Below are 16,206 nucleotides of genomic sequence, written 5' to 3' on the forward strand. Positions count from 1 at the left end.
TTGAGAGAAGCAGTGAGGTGAGGGGAGACCATCATGGAATACTTTTTGGGAAGAAAATGTTGCATATGGTGTAACAGGGCTTATACTCTCGAAATATACACCCTGAAGGCTATCTGCATAGCAAATTCAACGCCACCACCAACACCCCAATATATGGTTTTGAAGTGGCGGGCAAAACATACAGATGTTTCCAACTCTTCCTAAGTGTTTCAAGGTTTCTCTTTTCATATACAGGAATGGTGCTTTTAGCCATCACTAGGGCACAGGAAAGCTTTTATCCTTGCCAGGTTATGCAAGATTTTCCAAGCGTGTGCAGCTTCTTATGACAATGGTCTCTCTCTCTCTTACATACACACGCCTGCCCATATACAGAAAGATGTAAAGGGATTTAGTATAGCCTTTACCTTGCCTTTTTAGTTTTCTATGCAGAGATTATATTTTTGAAGTAGGAGCACTCAGGTCCCTCCCCCCTGTGCAGGCTGAAGACGTTTTCACTTTGAATAAAGGGCTGACATTTTCAGCTACACTCATTCCTATTCACCTCAAACACTAATAAAATACAGTAAGCCCTCAACTTCTGTGAACTGCCCTGAGATCTCATGATGAAGGGAGGTATATAAATCTAATAAAAGTAAAAATAATAAAAACTTAGGTGCATTTAACTTGAACGTATTCAGCTGTACGGGGTTGGCAAAAGGGGGGGGGCAGAAAGGAGCTGTGCACCTGGGGAAACAACATCAGCAATCTCATTCACCATTAAACCCAATGTGCATCGGCTATATGCGACTTTGGCTCTAGGTGCGGCCTGTGGGACGTAACCCTTGCATAAGTTGCAGGCTTACTGTATGAAAAAGAAGGTGGGAAAGTGTGGGGCCCAGTCTGCCTCACAACAGTGGCACAAAGACTCCAGCCGACAGCAAGCCAAGCCCATTCAACCACTCAAACCAGCCTCCGACAGGAAAAAGGAGAATTTGAAGTTTGCAGAAAGCAGGCTCTATTTACTAATATGGACACAGGCTTTCTATTTTCTCCTTAAGCTGCCACAGGACTTTCCCTTTCAAACCTTTAATCATAAGGGGGGGGGGGGAGAGCTATCAGAGGAAATTTCCAAATTCTTCTCATGCTTGTTCTGTCATTTAAAAGTCTTCATAATTAGCTGAACATATATCCTCTCGATAAACATGTAACGGTTACGTATGCCATCTTCCCTTACTCAAAGAAGATGACTAATTTTTGCAGCCAGTACAAAGTGGGGGCTGTCTGACAAAAATCTCTGTATGGCTCAGAAGGCTTGAGCAAACTCATTAGATAAGTATGTTCAGATTTATTAATTTAGGCTATGTTCCCATATATAGTCATCAAGGCCGGCAACAGATACTGTCTGCGGAGTATGCTGAATTACTGCCAGTTGTTAGTTTGGACTGGAAAATATGAGAAGAAAAAATCCACGACAAGTTGCCAAATAATTCCTCTGTGCTTCTCCTTACGAAAATACTGAAGGAGAAGCTTTTCTTGGCAGCAACCTCTCTCAAGTTTTTTAGATGATGGCAAAATGACAGTAGTAAAATTTTGATCCAACATAAAAAGTTGTTTCAGATTGTCACATAATTCTTTGTGGGCGGGGGGAGAGAGAAAGAGAGACAGCATCATAAAACTAATCCCCCTTAAATTCTACATTTTAAAAACAATGTAGTCTAATTTATTGCAAACTATAAAACTAGGCTTACTAGGTTGGCCTCTATTTCTTATTTTTTACAAACTCCCACCAACAAACACACACACACACACACACACACACACACACACACATACACAGAGTTATTTGGCATGTGCAGAAGGGCTTGGGGGAGGGCAGTGAGGAGAATGAAAGAAACATCTGGAAGCAAGCAAACAGCACTTATACATCTAGTATACTATTAATTATTATTATCATTATTTATTACTTATACCTCGCCCATCTGGCTCAGTTTCCCCAGCCACACTGGTGGCTCCCAATAGAAATTAAAAACACAATAAAACATCAAACATTAAAAACTTCCCTAAACAGGGCTGCCTTCAGATGTCTTCTAAAAGTCAGATAATTTGTGTTTCCTTGACATCTGATGGGAGGGCGTTCCACAGGGTAGGCATCACTACCAAGAAGGCTACAAACTGGTTCCCTGTAATCTCACTTCTCGCAGTGAGGGAACTGCCAGAAGGCCTCGGCTGAACGAAGGGGGTGGAGACGCTCCTTCAGGTATGCTGGGTCGAGGCCGTTTAGGGCTTTAAAGGTCAGCACCAACACTTTGGTTTGTGCTCAAAAAACTTACTGGGCGCCAATGTAAGTCTTTCAGGACCGGTGTCAAGTGGTCTCAGGGGCCACTCCCAGTCACCAGTCTAGTCGCCGCATTCTGGATTAGATGTAGTTTCTGGGTCACTTTCAAAGGTTGCCCCACGTAGAGCACATTGCAGTAGTCCAAGTGGGAGATAAGCAGAGCAGTAACTATCTAGAGTTTCGGCCAGGAGTTCTTCCCAGCCCAACGTGTAGATGCTGGGGACCGAACCGAGGACCTTCTGCATGCAAAGCAGGCACCCTACCACTGAGCTATGGACCAGCTCCTTAAGGGCAGAAACGTCTCTATTTCAGAATGTGGGAAGCTCCGAAAGCTTGGCTCCATCAGGCACCTTCCACCCCTGAACAACGTAAGCTGTTAATTATAAGAACAAACTCTTTAAGAATTGTCGCCAGAGTTTGATTTCCCTCCATCTTTCCTCCCTGACTCTTTCCCCACGTGTGTTAGGATTAGGAAGAGGAAGAGAGGGAGAGGGGACTAAGAGGGGACTGTATGTTTTCATTGATTGTATGTAAACCACTCTGGGAGCTTTTTTGCCTGAAGTGTGGGGTACAAATTCAAGCAAGCAAGAACCTTTCTATGTCAAGAGCTGCATTCCCTAATTCCTCAGAGGCTGTATACTGGAGATGGGCAAGGCTGAAGCCAAAAAGAGGGAAGGGTCAGAATCAGCAGTACCCCCTTCTCTCTCCCCCACCCAATATTTTTCTCCACCCCAAAACAGGTTACTCGTTTGTTTCATATGGAGAAAAGAAATGGAATACAGTGGTACCTCTGGTTAAGAACTTAATTCGTTCTGGAGGTCCGTTCTTAACCTGAAACTGTTCTCAACCTGAGATACCACTTTAGCTAATGGGGCCTCCCGCTGCCGCACGATTTCTGTTCTCATCCTGAAGCAAAGTTCTTAACCTGAGGTACTATTTCTGGGTTAGTGACGTCTGTAACCTGAAGCGTCTGTAACCTAATGTACCCTGTATAAAAGCTCGTATGGGTGAGGGGGAGGAAAACCTCAATAGAAGTTGCCCTATTCTAAAACAAGACAGCAACTACATCCCAATAATGCAACTATTACTTATTTAGCACATCCAATACTTCCTTATGCAGCAGTTCATCCCTGGGGCAATGCCCTTTAAATTTATTTAACATGTATTACCCCAGCTGAAACAGTAATCCTTTTTCCAAATAAACCTTGTTTCCACTAACCACAGCAGCAAAGCTGGACAGGATAATTTAACATCTTTATTAGCCACCTGCTTCTTGGGCAGACCAGCTAATCCAATTTGAAAAAACAGTGAATTTGCTCCAGGTCGTCTTTTTTTTAATGTTAAAAATAACAACTGCAGGTGGTGGCTAGTTTGCAAAGTTTAGCCAATGAGGTTATTTCAGTGTCCTATGAACAGAACTAAAATAAGCACAGAACTAACCCAAGGGAAATAGGAATGTTGCATATTAAACACTGATAGGAAAATGAAGTATTCACTTCCACAAATTAAACCCCCTGAGTTGCAGCTTAAATCCTTGCTCTTTTGCTTCACTGAGGATGACTTCTTACAGCCTCTTTCAATACGATAAATTCTCATATTTGAATAATTGGGTGTTTTAGGAATAATTGCCTTAGCATGGCGAAATCAAAATTTACTGCATCCTAAGAATTACAAGTTTTTAAGGTATTTGCAGGATGCAAAAGCTATAGTGGCCTTCATGTGACCTTCCAGATTGTTGCTGGATGCCAGCTCCCATCAGCCCCAGTCAACATGGCCAATGGTCAAGTATGATGGGGATTGTAGTCTAGAGCACAACAGCCTGGAAAAGGCTGCTCTAGTCACATACGCTCCTTGTTCTTATTGAACCCTGGAGCCGTAAAGCTGTTTCCCACTATATTCTGGCACAAATTTTCATTAGAGAGATGCCAAAGAACAGAGCGGTAGTATTATGCAGCTGTAGAAATCATGGTGCCTTTCACTTCTTATCAGACTTCCAAGCTTTGTGTTGCTCTAATCTCTCTCTTCTTATGATTTGCCTCTTTAAAAATAAGTCCCTTGTACATGCTCAGTTCAGTTCTGATCCATCTCTCATAAATTTATAGAGCCAGAATTTTTATGGCCAGTTCCTCCCTGTTTTGTAAAGAGCTCTGCCGCTTATATCCTTTTCACCCGGAAAAATATTGAAGATCTCTGCTCAGAGAGTGTGGTCTCTGGAAGGATAACTTGTCTCATTCAATTTACCTTTTCCTCACCCTGAGGCTGAGCAATTATAAAAGGTGCGAACTCTAATTAGCTGTAGCTGCCAAGATAAAGCAACCTAGAAACTTTTTCTTGTATAAAGTCTGGGGGCAATGAAATATTTCTTATGACGAAGAGCGTAAGAACATGAGATGAGTCTGCTGGATGAGGCCAAGGGCCCATGAAGTCCAGCATCCTGTTCTCACAGTAGCTCACAAGTTGCCCGTGGAAACCTGCAAACTGGACATGAGAGCAACAGCATTCTGCCCACCAGCGATTCCCAGCAATGGGTCTTGAAAACATAATGCCTCTGGCAGTGGAGGTCAATCATGTGATTTGTCAAGGAGTAAAGAAAAGCATTTTACTAACGTTCAGAGACCAGCTATTATTTCACATGTTCTTGGGCTGAATGCTGGCAGTTAAAAAAAGTTAAGGCCCAACTTTAGCTCAATTTAAAACAGGGGAGGGAGAGAGGGAGAAAAAGAGAGAGAGAGAGAACTGTAGAAGGAAAGATAAGAAGCCACTCCATAGGTTCTGCTGAGAAACAAGCTCCAGATCAGACATCCCCAAACTTGGCCCTCCAGATGTTTTGGGACTACAACTCCCATCATCCCTAGCTAACAGGACCAGTGGTCAGGGATGATGGGAATTATAGTCCCGAAACATCTGGAGGGCCGAGTTTGGGGGTGCCTGCTCCAGATTCTCCACTCCCTTCGCCGTTCCTACTCCAGTTCATGGTCATTAGAACTAGTATGTATCTTTAGGAAGTGCTCCCCAGCGTCCCTTGTTTTCCTCTTTCCTCCTCTTCCTGTTTTCCTCTTGTATCATGCCTTTTAGACTACAGTATAGACACAGACTGTTTTGTTTTACTGATTCTACATAAGCTGCCCTGGGAGACTTTTCCCAGCAGAAGAGCAGGATAAAAATGCTTTAGAAACTAACCTACAAGTCAAACCCCACAAATGGTTAAAATCTCTTTCCTTTCTGTACTCCGCTTCCCACACCTGGATATTTTAAGCAAATATTGCATACTCTATATAACTAGGAAGGGTGGGGGACATTCCCTACCTCTAGATGATGATAAGCACTAACCTCCAATTTTAGTTGTTTATAGGATACACTGAAATCAGAGTGACAGCAGAGCAAAGCAAGATGCCAAATGAAAAGTATGATCTTCACAGAAGATGACAGAACAAGGTCAAATACTTCTTCATCTGCAGTGGCAGGCAGAACTTTACAATACCTTCCCGTGCCCAAACCTATATGAGCTCTCCAGTTTGCATAACTCTGCAGCAGTTACAAAGCTCTCTGGAATCAGCTTCCAATCAAAATTAGACATGCGCCTACAATTCTTGCCTTCAGGCAGCTTCAGCCATTTTGCAGTCTATAACTGTAAAATTTGTGTAATTTGGAGTTTTAAAGTTTTGCATTTAATCTGCTCTGTATGGGTGGTAGCCAATGAAGTGTTTCTAATAATGCAGGGACTTTTGGCTGCAAAACGGAACTTCCTCTCCCTCTCATCTCCCTGTGTACCCCCTAAATCTGTTATGGGTTTTGCTGTGCATGTGGAAATCTTTGTGCTAGCAGAAGCACTTTGTTAGATACTGCCCTACATATTTATTTCTATTATACATTCTGTTTTCCGTTATCTTTACTGTACATTGTTTGGGAACACTGTTTGGGAACATTTTAAATAGCAATCAACAAAATAATACTTAGGATTTTGCAGCTCAGAATATTTTGGGGAGGGGAAAAAGAAAGAGAATGAAAGAGGAAGGCAAAAGAGGCAGGAAATAAGAGATTAGGATCATATAAGAGGGACTTCATCATGCAGACGATCCCTGCCTATCTGATTTGTGAGCCTTCATAAACACTATCCTCAAACTCATTTTCATCTTCTCAGCAACCATGATTTCTGGATATTTCCCTTTTTGAAATAAAAGTGGAGATTCTCATAAATTAGGTACTAGACCTGCACACCAGACCTGCAGAATATAAGCTGTTTAAAATCCAATTGAATTATGTTGCACTAGGTTTTTATTTCCTTTTAGTTAATTATGTCATGAAACTAAAACTGAATTTGAGTAGTTTCCAACTACAGCTTGCTTAACAAATGATTCCAGCTTTCAGGAGCAGTGGATATTGGTATATTAAGAGGATGACAACAGATACACCCACCACCATTAACCTTTGATGCCTAAACACGACTGTATCAACATGGCCTTTCATTTGATTATTGAAATTATACTTTGTACAAGCACGAAAAAGGTGGCCAGAATAGAAAAGTGTACTACAGTTTTTAGTTCTCTTACCATAAACGTAAACTGACCTTCACCTTTACTGAAGGCAACAAAACCTTGTTGATCAAGAATCAGCCAGTGGTAGCTCCCAAGGCCAGTTTAGGTTCTGCTTTCTACTCTGACGGCATCCATACCATACATTCAACACACATGGCTTCCCGCAAAGAATATTGGGAACTACAGCTTACCCATCACAGAGCTACAATTTCCAGGACACTTGACAAACTAGTTTTCAGAATGCTTTGGGGGAAGCCATGTGCTTTAAATATATGGTACGGATGTGACCAAGGTATGGTGGTTACAGTCATGGACTTGTCAGCAACCCACCATGGGGTAGTGGAGGGAGGCCTAGTCTCTCCTGATCTCCTCAAATTTATTTTCAGGACCAGATTTACTCAAATAGAACCATGGTTGGCCTAACGCTAGGGTGAGCCATAAATTCCCGTTCGACATCCCTAGATTTAGAAAATTATTCTAAGCACCGGTTTACTGAAGGGAAAAAGCAAAAATCTGTAAGATGGAGAATGAAGCAATCTAGATTTTTAACTTACCGGTTTCCTAAGGAAAAATAAAGACAGTGCTCCGATTAAAGGCATATCTCCAAGCAGAGGTTCCAATATAACTCTCATAGTGCCATGAATCTAAGAGGGGGAAAGATTCAGAATACTAAACGTGAATTAATAATATAGAGAACTGCATCGTTAATGGAGAAGTCTGTTAATATACCTGCATACTTAAGGTCTATGCCAAACAGAACAAAACGATTGTTAAAAAGTTTGCTTCCTTTTTGGGGTGGGGAAAGGGTTGCACAGTTTTATGACATTTGTATCTGTAAATAATTTAGTTTTGTGTCAGGTAGGAAGAAAATGCAGCTTACCTGTATACTTTTCACACCAGCTCTGCAGTAGTACCTCTTGATCTCCAAGTCAATTTCACAATTGCCAACAAAACTGAGAAGCACAAGGACACAATGCAATTTTGTATTAAACGTTAAAGCCCATTAATAAATGACCACTTTTAGAAATCAATGGCAAGTTTATTTTAAAAATCATTTTTCGAAATAGATTAGGCCTAGGCTGTGACCCAGTGTTGCTTTGCTAGATACAAGCCATCAGACTAACCGGTAGTTTCCTCTTCAGGGCCTCCTCCAACTCTCAAGCCTCTGCTTAGATTCCAGTTACAAAAAGCAGCCTTTGATTTGGCAGGGAAGCTTTATAAACCTTGATGCAAACGTGCAATAATTTCCGCAGGAGTTAACGGCCTCCTTGAATCACAGCCCTTGTACAATGTTCTGTAATGCGTTTTTCTACATATTAGAAACCATGGGTTGTATCCAACTAGTATCTACTCAAAAGAGGCCAAATGAAATTAATGGACATGACTAACTTAGGTCCATGAATTTCAGAGGGTCTAGCTCCCAGTATGATTAGCATTTGATACAACCCCACGTGTATGGCAAACACTATGTAACATGCACTCCCAGTGCAGGTCTTCTCATTGATACCGGTGATGCCAGAAATCACATTTAGACTCATTAGTTAAAATGTTTTGCCAATCCTTATGACGTGCTCAGTATATTCTGTGTACATGCAAGAGATACTTTTTATATCCTTTTTTGTTTTTTTGTTTTTTACTTTTAAACTGATTATAGACTCTTTGGTACTGTATTACTTTGCAGTACCAAATATACCTAACTGAAGTAAACAAGACAAATCAGAAAAGGGCTAGCTGGCTGCACCTATACAATTCATGAATGACACTATTGCCCTTCAACCCATATTCCTTGGACTGTGTCTTTGCAATACAGCTTGTATGAAACATGATCTGCTATTTGGACACCAAGTTAAGCAGAACATTTTATCCACCGAGTGCATAATGTCTGTGAACTATGCAAGGCTGCATTAATCTGCAGATCCCAAGTATGACAGACAGACATGTTACACATTACTAGGAAGTTTATTAACCATTTGTCCCCATGAATACTTTGAAGATGACTAATGTGGTTTCTTTTCACACAATTTAAAGGGGAAGGAGCTAAAGATTTATAGTGTGCAAGAGTATAAAGGCAAAGAACCATGGTTAGTGCTGCTTGTCCCTATTAAAACCTAAAAAGTTATTGGCTAGGATCCAAAGATCTACTTTAGTCATGCCAAGTAAGATTTTGCCTTCTTGAAACAACAGACTCCTCCGTTCCATATTACAAACTGCTTTTGAACCTCCCCTCAGTTTCAAAAGAGAAGTCCAAAGTCCCTTTATTTGTATGTTTTTTCGTATCTAAGCCAGCCTTCGCCAACCTGATACCCTCCAAATGGTCTGGACTACAACTTCCATCAGCCCCAGCCAGCGCAGGGATCTAGTCCAAAACATCTGGCGGGCACTATGTTGACGAAAGCTGATCTAAGGCCTCAGTGAAACAAAGAGAAAGCATGTTCTACATGTTAAACCATTCAATCAGCCAAAAAACCTTTTAAGCACCACTTCAAGGCAAAATAATAATAATTAAATTGTTAAAGTTTGTTGTATGTGAGCTTTCTAGTTAATGAAAAGCAGTGTAGTGTAACCCTCCAATTCATTCTTTATCCTGCCATCTACTTAATAGAAGGGGGGGGGGGGGACGAGACAGGAAGGGGTTGTTTCCAAACATCCCCTTCTTCATGTCTGAGGAGGCACATCTTGTACATCGAAGGAACTAGTAAGTCACATATTGGCAGTTTATGCACCTCTACTTTCAACAGGTACAATGGGCCCCCAATTTGCTCCTAATGCTAAATATGGTTTAGTGGAGCTACAAAAACAACCAACCTAGTGTGCTTTGGGCTAGCAAACAGATGGAGGGCTCTGTCCCCTCTTCCTACTGCCTTATCTATGCAAAAAATGGAGGCGGAGGATTCCTTCCTCTGCAAGCCTGCTTGGTTTCTATGCTGGGCACAGAGAAGGGTTACAACACTCAATTCCTTCTCTACTAGCCTTCTCACTTGCCCACACACAATTCCTTCTCTCCTACAGCTACCAGGGAAGTGCTGAAATACAAAGCTGGCTTAGCACTGTGTGGACAAGCCTCCAGATCAGTCAATATGGGGAGGGAATGAGCATGATGTTCTGTGTGGGTTCATGGAGGCTCATCCATGTAATGCTAAACTATGGCCATTGACAGACGAACAAGGAGAAAGAAAACCCCTCTTCACTGAAGTGACAGATCCACAGATCCAATAAATCGTTTATTCTGCTCTTACTATCAAAAAATGTGTGTAACTTCTTTTTTTATTTCTGTGCACAATAGTACCTTGCTTAATGTTACATATTCATGCTATCAAAACCCTTAGTGGTTTTCTAAAATTTTTTATCATGTAAACAAAAATGTATTTTCCTGCACAGGGAAGCATTTTGCCAAAAAAAAAAAAAAAATCCCAATGGAAAATGAAACATTGTTTAAAAATACAAAACTTGAGAAATTTAAACTTGTGACGTATACATTTTGACAGTTTTACCTGATTTGAAGATCTAAGATTATCTGCCTTTTATCCACATTTTCAGTGTACACTTTAACACCATTAATCCTAAGAGGCTAAAGAGAAAAATATGTTTTAAGTAATTATTCTCTTAAAATCATCCCATCAAGTGTGAAATGCTGTCTGACGTGGACACAGATTCAGAAATGCCACCTAACGGAATATGCCCCTCTTATTCTGGATGTGTCACTATGAACAAAATCCGTGTAGGAAAACTGCATGAGTAATAAAAAGCATTAGCATTATATCAAAATGTGTAGGGTTTATTTGTCCTATGATGACATATACTGTACCAGAAACACTGAAACGCAGCACACCTGATCACTTGCGGCGAATAAGAACTGGATCCAAGCAACCTGGCAAGGATGCTTTTGTAAAGTGGAAGAGAATTGGCTCTACTTTCACCATCAATGTATAAGATGCTATTACTGTGTTAAACCTACACATTTCAGCCCAAATAGGCATTTTGCATGCCACCTTCAGTGTTCCACATAAACAGGAAGTTCGATTCCCAACTCAAAGGAGGCAAGGATGAATTTTGTCATTTCTCGTAAATATAATGATGCTATTCCATACAGTTTCTAGGGAGTTTTGTTTTAGAAACTGGAATAACAGAAAACTGAAAGGAAAAAGGAGCGTTCTATAAAATTGCTCCCCTCCCACCTACTACACCGTTTCTACTCCAAGTTTGTACTTCAATTCTGTTTAAGAGAGAAATACAAATGGCGTATCTCATTTTGGTCATAACACATCTTCCACATCAATCAATAAGCAGAAGCGGTGTTACAAGATCTATCAAGGCTATTTTTGCCCAAATGTTTACAGTGTGGGTTGTGAGATATGGTTAACCAAATAACTAATGTTTGAACTACAATCCGCAGAGCAGATTCATGACCGGGAACAACACACAGCTCAGCTGAGCAATCAACCAGTATCTGCTCTGAACAGAAGTGCTTGTACGCCTGCGCTGTGAGCAAGTTTTTCCAAAGGATAATGGAAAAATGTTGGTCCAATCTAGGCATCTAGATTGCATTAAAAAAAATTTAGATAATATTGTAACACAAGTACAGTAGTTTACATTCTGAAATGCTTCCACTTCTGTTATCACAGCAACACCACAACACCAATTAAGCCTCTGACTGACCACAAACAAGACAGGAAGAGCAAAGTCATCTAAAAAATTGTAATAAAAAAAATCTACTGCCTTCAGCATAAGGCAAAGATGACAGTTAACACCAACGTACTGGAATACGGCCAAAAATATGTAAAGATGTTGCGGCCAATTGACAATACTACAAGACTCGTATAAATATTTAGTTTAAAATAGGTATTGTTTCTTCAAACACACAATGAGTTGATACAATCATCTCAGTACAGTAGCGAAATAAGAAAATTCCTCAACAAAAATATCATGAAACACATCAAGTGCATTGTAAGCTGTTTTAAAGAGTTTTTAATATTGTGTTGTAATGTTGTGTTTTAATGTTGTAACCTGCCCTGGGAGCTTAAGGTAAAGGACAGGTAATCAATAACAACCAACAACAACAACAACAACACTACAATCTTCCCTCCTCCAGAAAAGCAAAATATCGCTTTTGAAATAATCATCTCCAGGAAAATATTGCCAAAACACGAGCTCTGGTCAAACTGAATAAATGAACTTATAGCTGTTTTTGTACATTACCACCTTGTCCGTAATCACTCTTTGCCCATAATCGCTCTGAAGAAAATAGCCGGCACCCTAATTCACACAAGGTTCCAAGTGTCTAGACAGTATGCACAGTCTAGAAGAAACTTACCTGATCCCCTATATCAATTTTTGTGAAGCTGAAGGTGCTCAGGTGGCTGTTTGCTCCTCTCACTGCTGGTTCTATTGTTTCACGGAAAAGTTTCTCAATGAACTGGCAAATGAAAGGCCACATGTGTTTTACAGTCTGAGAAAGAAAAAAAAGGGCATTTGTAGGTTCTTGCTGTAACACACTATAGCATAAGTAGAAGTATTTCATTGAAAAGTTTTGTGTACAATTTCCCATTTTATATCACCTTCAGTTGCCTTAGCAGCCTCATAAAGGCTACAACCAGGAAAATTCATCTGCTGTGCTCCATATAACTAAGATGTCTGTGTACTTCTTTCACTTAACTTTTTTCATGTTTTAATGTAATATATGACTACCTAAAATGTTTTTGGACATGCACTCCTATCAGAGATGCTCCATAGAAGTGAGAAAGTAACATACATAAAAGAATGGGCATCTTGAGATCTCTGTGGCTATAAAGGTCCATGGAACGTTAAGCCATAGAAGATCATACTAGAGTCCATTTTCTGTGCAGTTGCACTAAAAGCTGAAAGGCCATGCTTCATATTCTGCAATGGCACAGCATAAGAATTCAAGGCCCCACACTAGCTGCAAGAAGGCAAAGAAAGGAGGGCAGTAAGAGGGGTGATGCAACAAACAGCTGATATCACATCATCTTCCCTTCTTATAACTGAGTGATGCTGCAGTGTGAAAGTCTTATTATAAATGCGGGGGTGGGGGGGACGGGACACAAACTAAATGTGACATTAAACACTCTCCTGCCTAGAGAACGAAGGTGTTGGGGCAAGAGGGTTGCAAAGCACAGCACTGAGAACGTCAGCAGCAGCACCAGGAAAGCCTCTCACATCAAACTGCACAGCAAAGGGCTACATATGTACTTCGTACGTCTATGAAATTTTGAGTACACACACACAAAATGAAGGGAGGAAAGCATGAAGGGAGGAAAATATGGAGGGGAGGACTATGATGAAGGGGCAGATTGGACAACACTCTCACTTTCACACACATCCAGTCATGGTCGGAAGATTCTACCTGTGATGCAGTCACTGGATTACGGAAATCAGACATGTTGCCTCATATTGTCCTCTAACTCAGCTTAGCAGTAACAATTTGGTGTTTCCCCCTAAGTTAGGGCACTAGGATCAACTAAAGGCTTACATCTGCATTAAAAACATTTCCCCATGATAGTAGGATTGACAAATCAGTTATAGAAAATAAGCCTCTCCAATAAATTATCTGTTCATCACCCTGGGAGCTTTCCCTCTGCAATACAGACTCAGGAATTTCATTTGAGAAGGGACCCCAAAAGCTATAAGGTTCCCCATCACTTCTCCTGCAAATATGTGAGAACTAATTAGCATGAAGTTATGGCTGCCAACATGAGGAGGAGTTGATAAACTCCTTTCTATTCTCTTCAAGTCCCTTACAAGATACTCTGAGCTTCTGCACCAAGTATAGGTAATAAGAGTTGGTCAAAAGACAAAAATGACAATCAAAGGAACTTCCAGGCAAGGAAAGAATAACTTACCTTGTTCAGCCATTCTGCTCTCTCTGTGTCTGGAAAGTGCACCTAACCAAAAGAAAAATGGAAACACACAAGGTCACAATCACTGTGAACATGAGTCAAGGACTTCAAGGCTGATGAACTGCACCATACAAGTTCATGACCAGGCTTGAAACGTTTTCTACACTTGTTGGCCAAACCCTTCACCTGGTGACCCTGCCACTGAAAGTACAACAGGGTCATGGAGTACCATAAATATGGTACAATCCAGTTTGGCAATTATCTTTTTTACATGGAGAAATCATGGGTCTGGTTGCCACAGCTAATTTACTCTGTTAAGTAATAATGTCCAATTACTATTACTGGCTCATACCAGGAGACTAGGGATAGTTTGTCTACTTTGCTTGCTCCCAAAAATTGATATTCTTCCGTTACCCCTGCAAGTAGGTTGTTCTGAAAGCTAGTTATCCCTGTGCCTCCCCAACCCCCACCTTCTTATTACCCATCCAAAGATAAATCCTGACTGGTGACCTTTTAACTATTATCTTCAAATGTTAGAACAGCATTGTGTATCTGATGCTGCCATTGTATGCTGTTCTGCAAAGGTTCATCTAGGTTTGTGCATTTGCCCACCCACAAAATCAAGCACATCGTTTGCAGTTTAGCACTAATCGTAAATCATTGCACTGTCCAAATCGGTCAGTTACACCATAATCTGAAGTGGTTTCTGGTCATGGTTTGGAGGGCAAGCCTGGAAAAGAGTGTGCAGTTCAGATGTAAACACAACCTATGCTTTGCTAAACTACCAAGTGAAGTTGTGCTTGAAAGGAGAACAAGTGTGCAGGCGCACACAAGTTATCTCTTATCCTCAAGGACCATGCTTTGGAAAGTCATCTGAACTGAACTATATTGTACAGGCAGTGACCATTTTGCGTGCATCTAACTGACGGGCGACTGAGAAGAGGGCAGAATGGGGGCATAGCAGGGCTGGCTTACGCACACTCCACTGATGTGCACAGGGCCCAGGAATGGAACCCCTGCACAAAATGATTATCTGTACAGTGGTACCTCGGGTTACGTACGCTTCAGGTTACAGACTCCGCTAACCCAGAAATAGTACCTCGGGTTAAGAACTTTGCTTCAGAATGAGGACAGAAATCGTGCTCCGGCAGCACGGCAGCAGCGGGAGGCCCCATTAGCTAAAGTGGTGCTTCAGGTTAAGAACAGTTTCAGGTTAAGAACGAACCTCCGGAACGAATTAAGTACATAACCAGAGGTACCACTGTATTTCAAAATGTTTGACAGATATTTGTTATCAAGCCCCATCATAACCATAGTTAGATCCTTGGCAGCTGTATATATGCACCATCTCTCCCTTCTTTTGAATGCAAATTTCCCCCAATCTACCTACAGTGGCCTTAACTACAGTTAAAAAGTACAGTAGAGAAGCCACAGATATAACTATGGCTTGCTAACCAACTTTGATCCATATTTAAATGATCAAGTACAAGCATAGGCAAACTCCGGCCCTCCAGATGTTTGGGACTACAACTCCCATCATCCCTGACCACTGGTCCTGTTAGCTGGGGATGGTGGGAATTATAGTCCCAAACATCTGGAGGGCCGGAGTTTGCCTATGGCTGATCAAGTGCCTACATCTGCACTGTTCTATTTCTTAAGACTACTGGCAGTCCACAAATAAAAAAGTACGTCAATTTGCTGGCCTCGTTCTCTTCAAGCTTAGTTGGTTTTATTTTTACTGCTAGTGCTGGCTCATTGTGGTAAAAAAAAAAAGGATGACTGTTACTTTAATAAAAGATTTTCTAATCTGCTTGGTCATAGACATTGTTTCTTTAATAAAGGATTTTTAAATTTGCTTGCTCATAGACTTTTATTTCATCTCAAATCTGTAACACCTTCACTAAAAGGGCTATTTGCTCCAAACAGTTGTCATACGTAATGAGCTTAAGTACATGAGAACCATCAATAATGTATACCGGGTGCTTCTAAGTAGTAGAACACAATATTTTATTTATATAGAGTTCAAACACATGGGGCAATCAAGTCTAAAACAAACAGACAGCGACAGTATTAAAAGGGTGATGTCTCCACAGAATTTTTTTAGGCTATTCATTTATGCTTCAGAAAATTAAGTGTATCTTCTGTGCTCTGAATGAAAACTAGAATTTAACCCTAACTAAAAGACACTAGAATCGATCTACCTGGGAAGCAACTGAGAAGTGAATGGAATAACCTGAAATGTTTATATAATAGCTGAGATCTTCCTCAGTGTTCTAGCCATTTTGTCCACAATGGTTAGTAAAGTGCTGCCAGAGCTCTTTGCTGTTTTTAAATAACCTTTTTTGTGTAGCTCTTAACTCTGAAGCAAACCTAGTAAACTGAAAAAGGTGTTGTAGTTGTTTTTTAAGCACATTTTTTAACTATTTCAGGTTACAGGAATTCAAGGTACAGTGGTGCCTCGCAAGACGAAATTAATTCGTTCCGCAAGTCTCTTCGTCTTGCG

General features: G+C 40.8%; 1 protein-coding gene across 4 annotated transcripts in view; it reads right to left on the minus strand.

The window, feature by feature from the left end:
• Positions 1–16,206, minus strand: part of ESYT2 (extended synaptotagmin 2) — a 69,255-nt gene that overhangs the window by 37,737 nt on the left and 15,312 nt on the right. For all 4 annotated transcript variants that reach the window (XM_028750858.2, XM_028750857.2, XM_028750860.2 and 1 more), the window contains exons 2-6: positions 13,707–13,748; positions 12,161–12,295; positions 10,341–10,417; positions 7,730–7,802; positions 7,404–7,493 (exon numbers count right to left, since the gene is read on the minus strand). In XM_028750858.2, the coding sequence (XP_028606691.2) occupies positions 7,404–7,493; positions 7,730–7,802; positions 10,341–10,417; positions 12,161–12,295; positions 13,707–13,748 (417 nt within the window). The remainder of the gene's footprint in view (positions 1–7,403; positions 7,494–7,729; positions 7,803–10,340; positions 10,418–12,160; positions 12,296–13,706; positions 13,749–16,206) is intronic.

This window comes from Podarcis muralis, chromosome 12 (assembly GCF_964188315.1).
Source record: "Podarcis muralis chromosome 12, rPodMur119.hap1.1, whole genome shotgun sequence".
In the NCBI taxonomy this organism is placed as follows: domain Eukaryota; kingdom Metazoa; phylum Chordata; class Lepidosauria; order Squamata; family Lacertidae; genus Podarcis; species Podarcis muralis.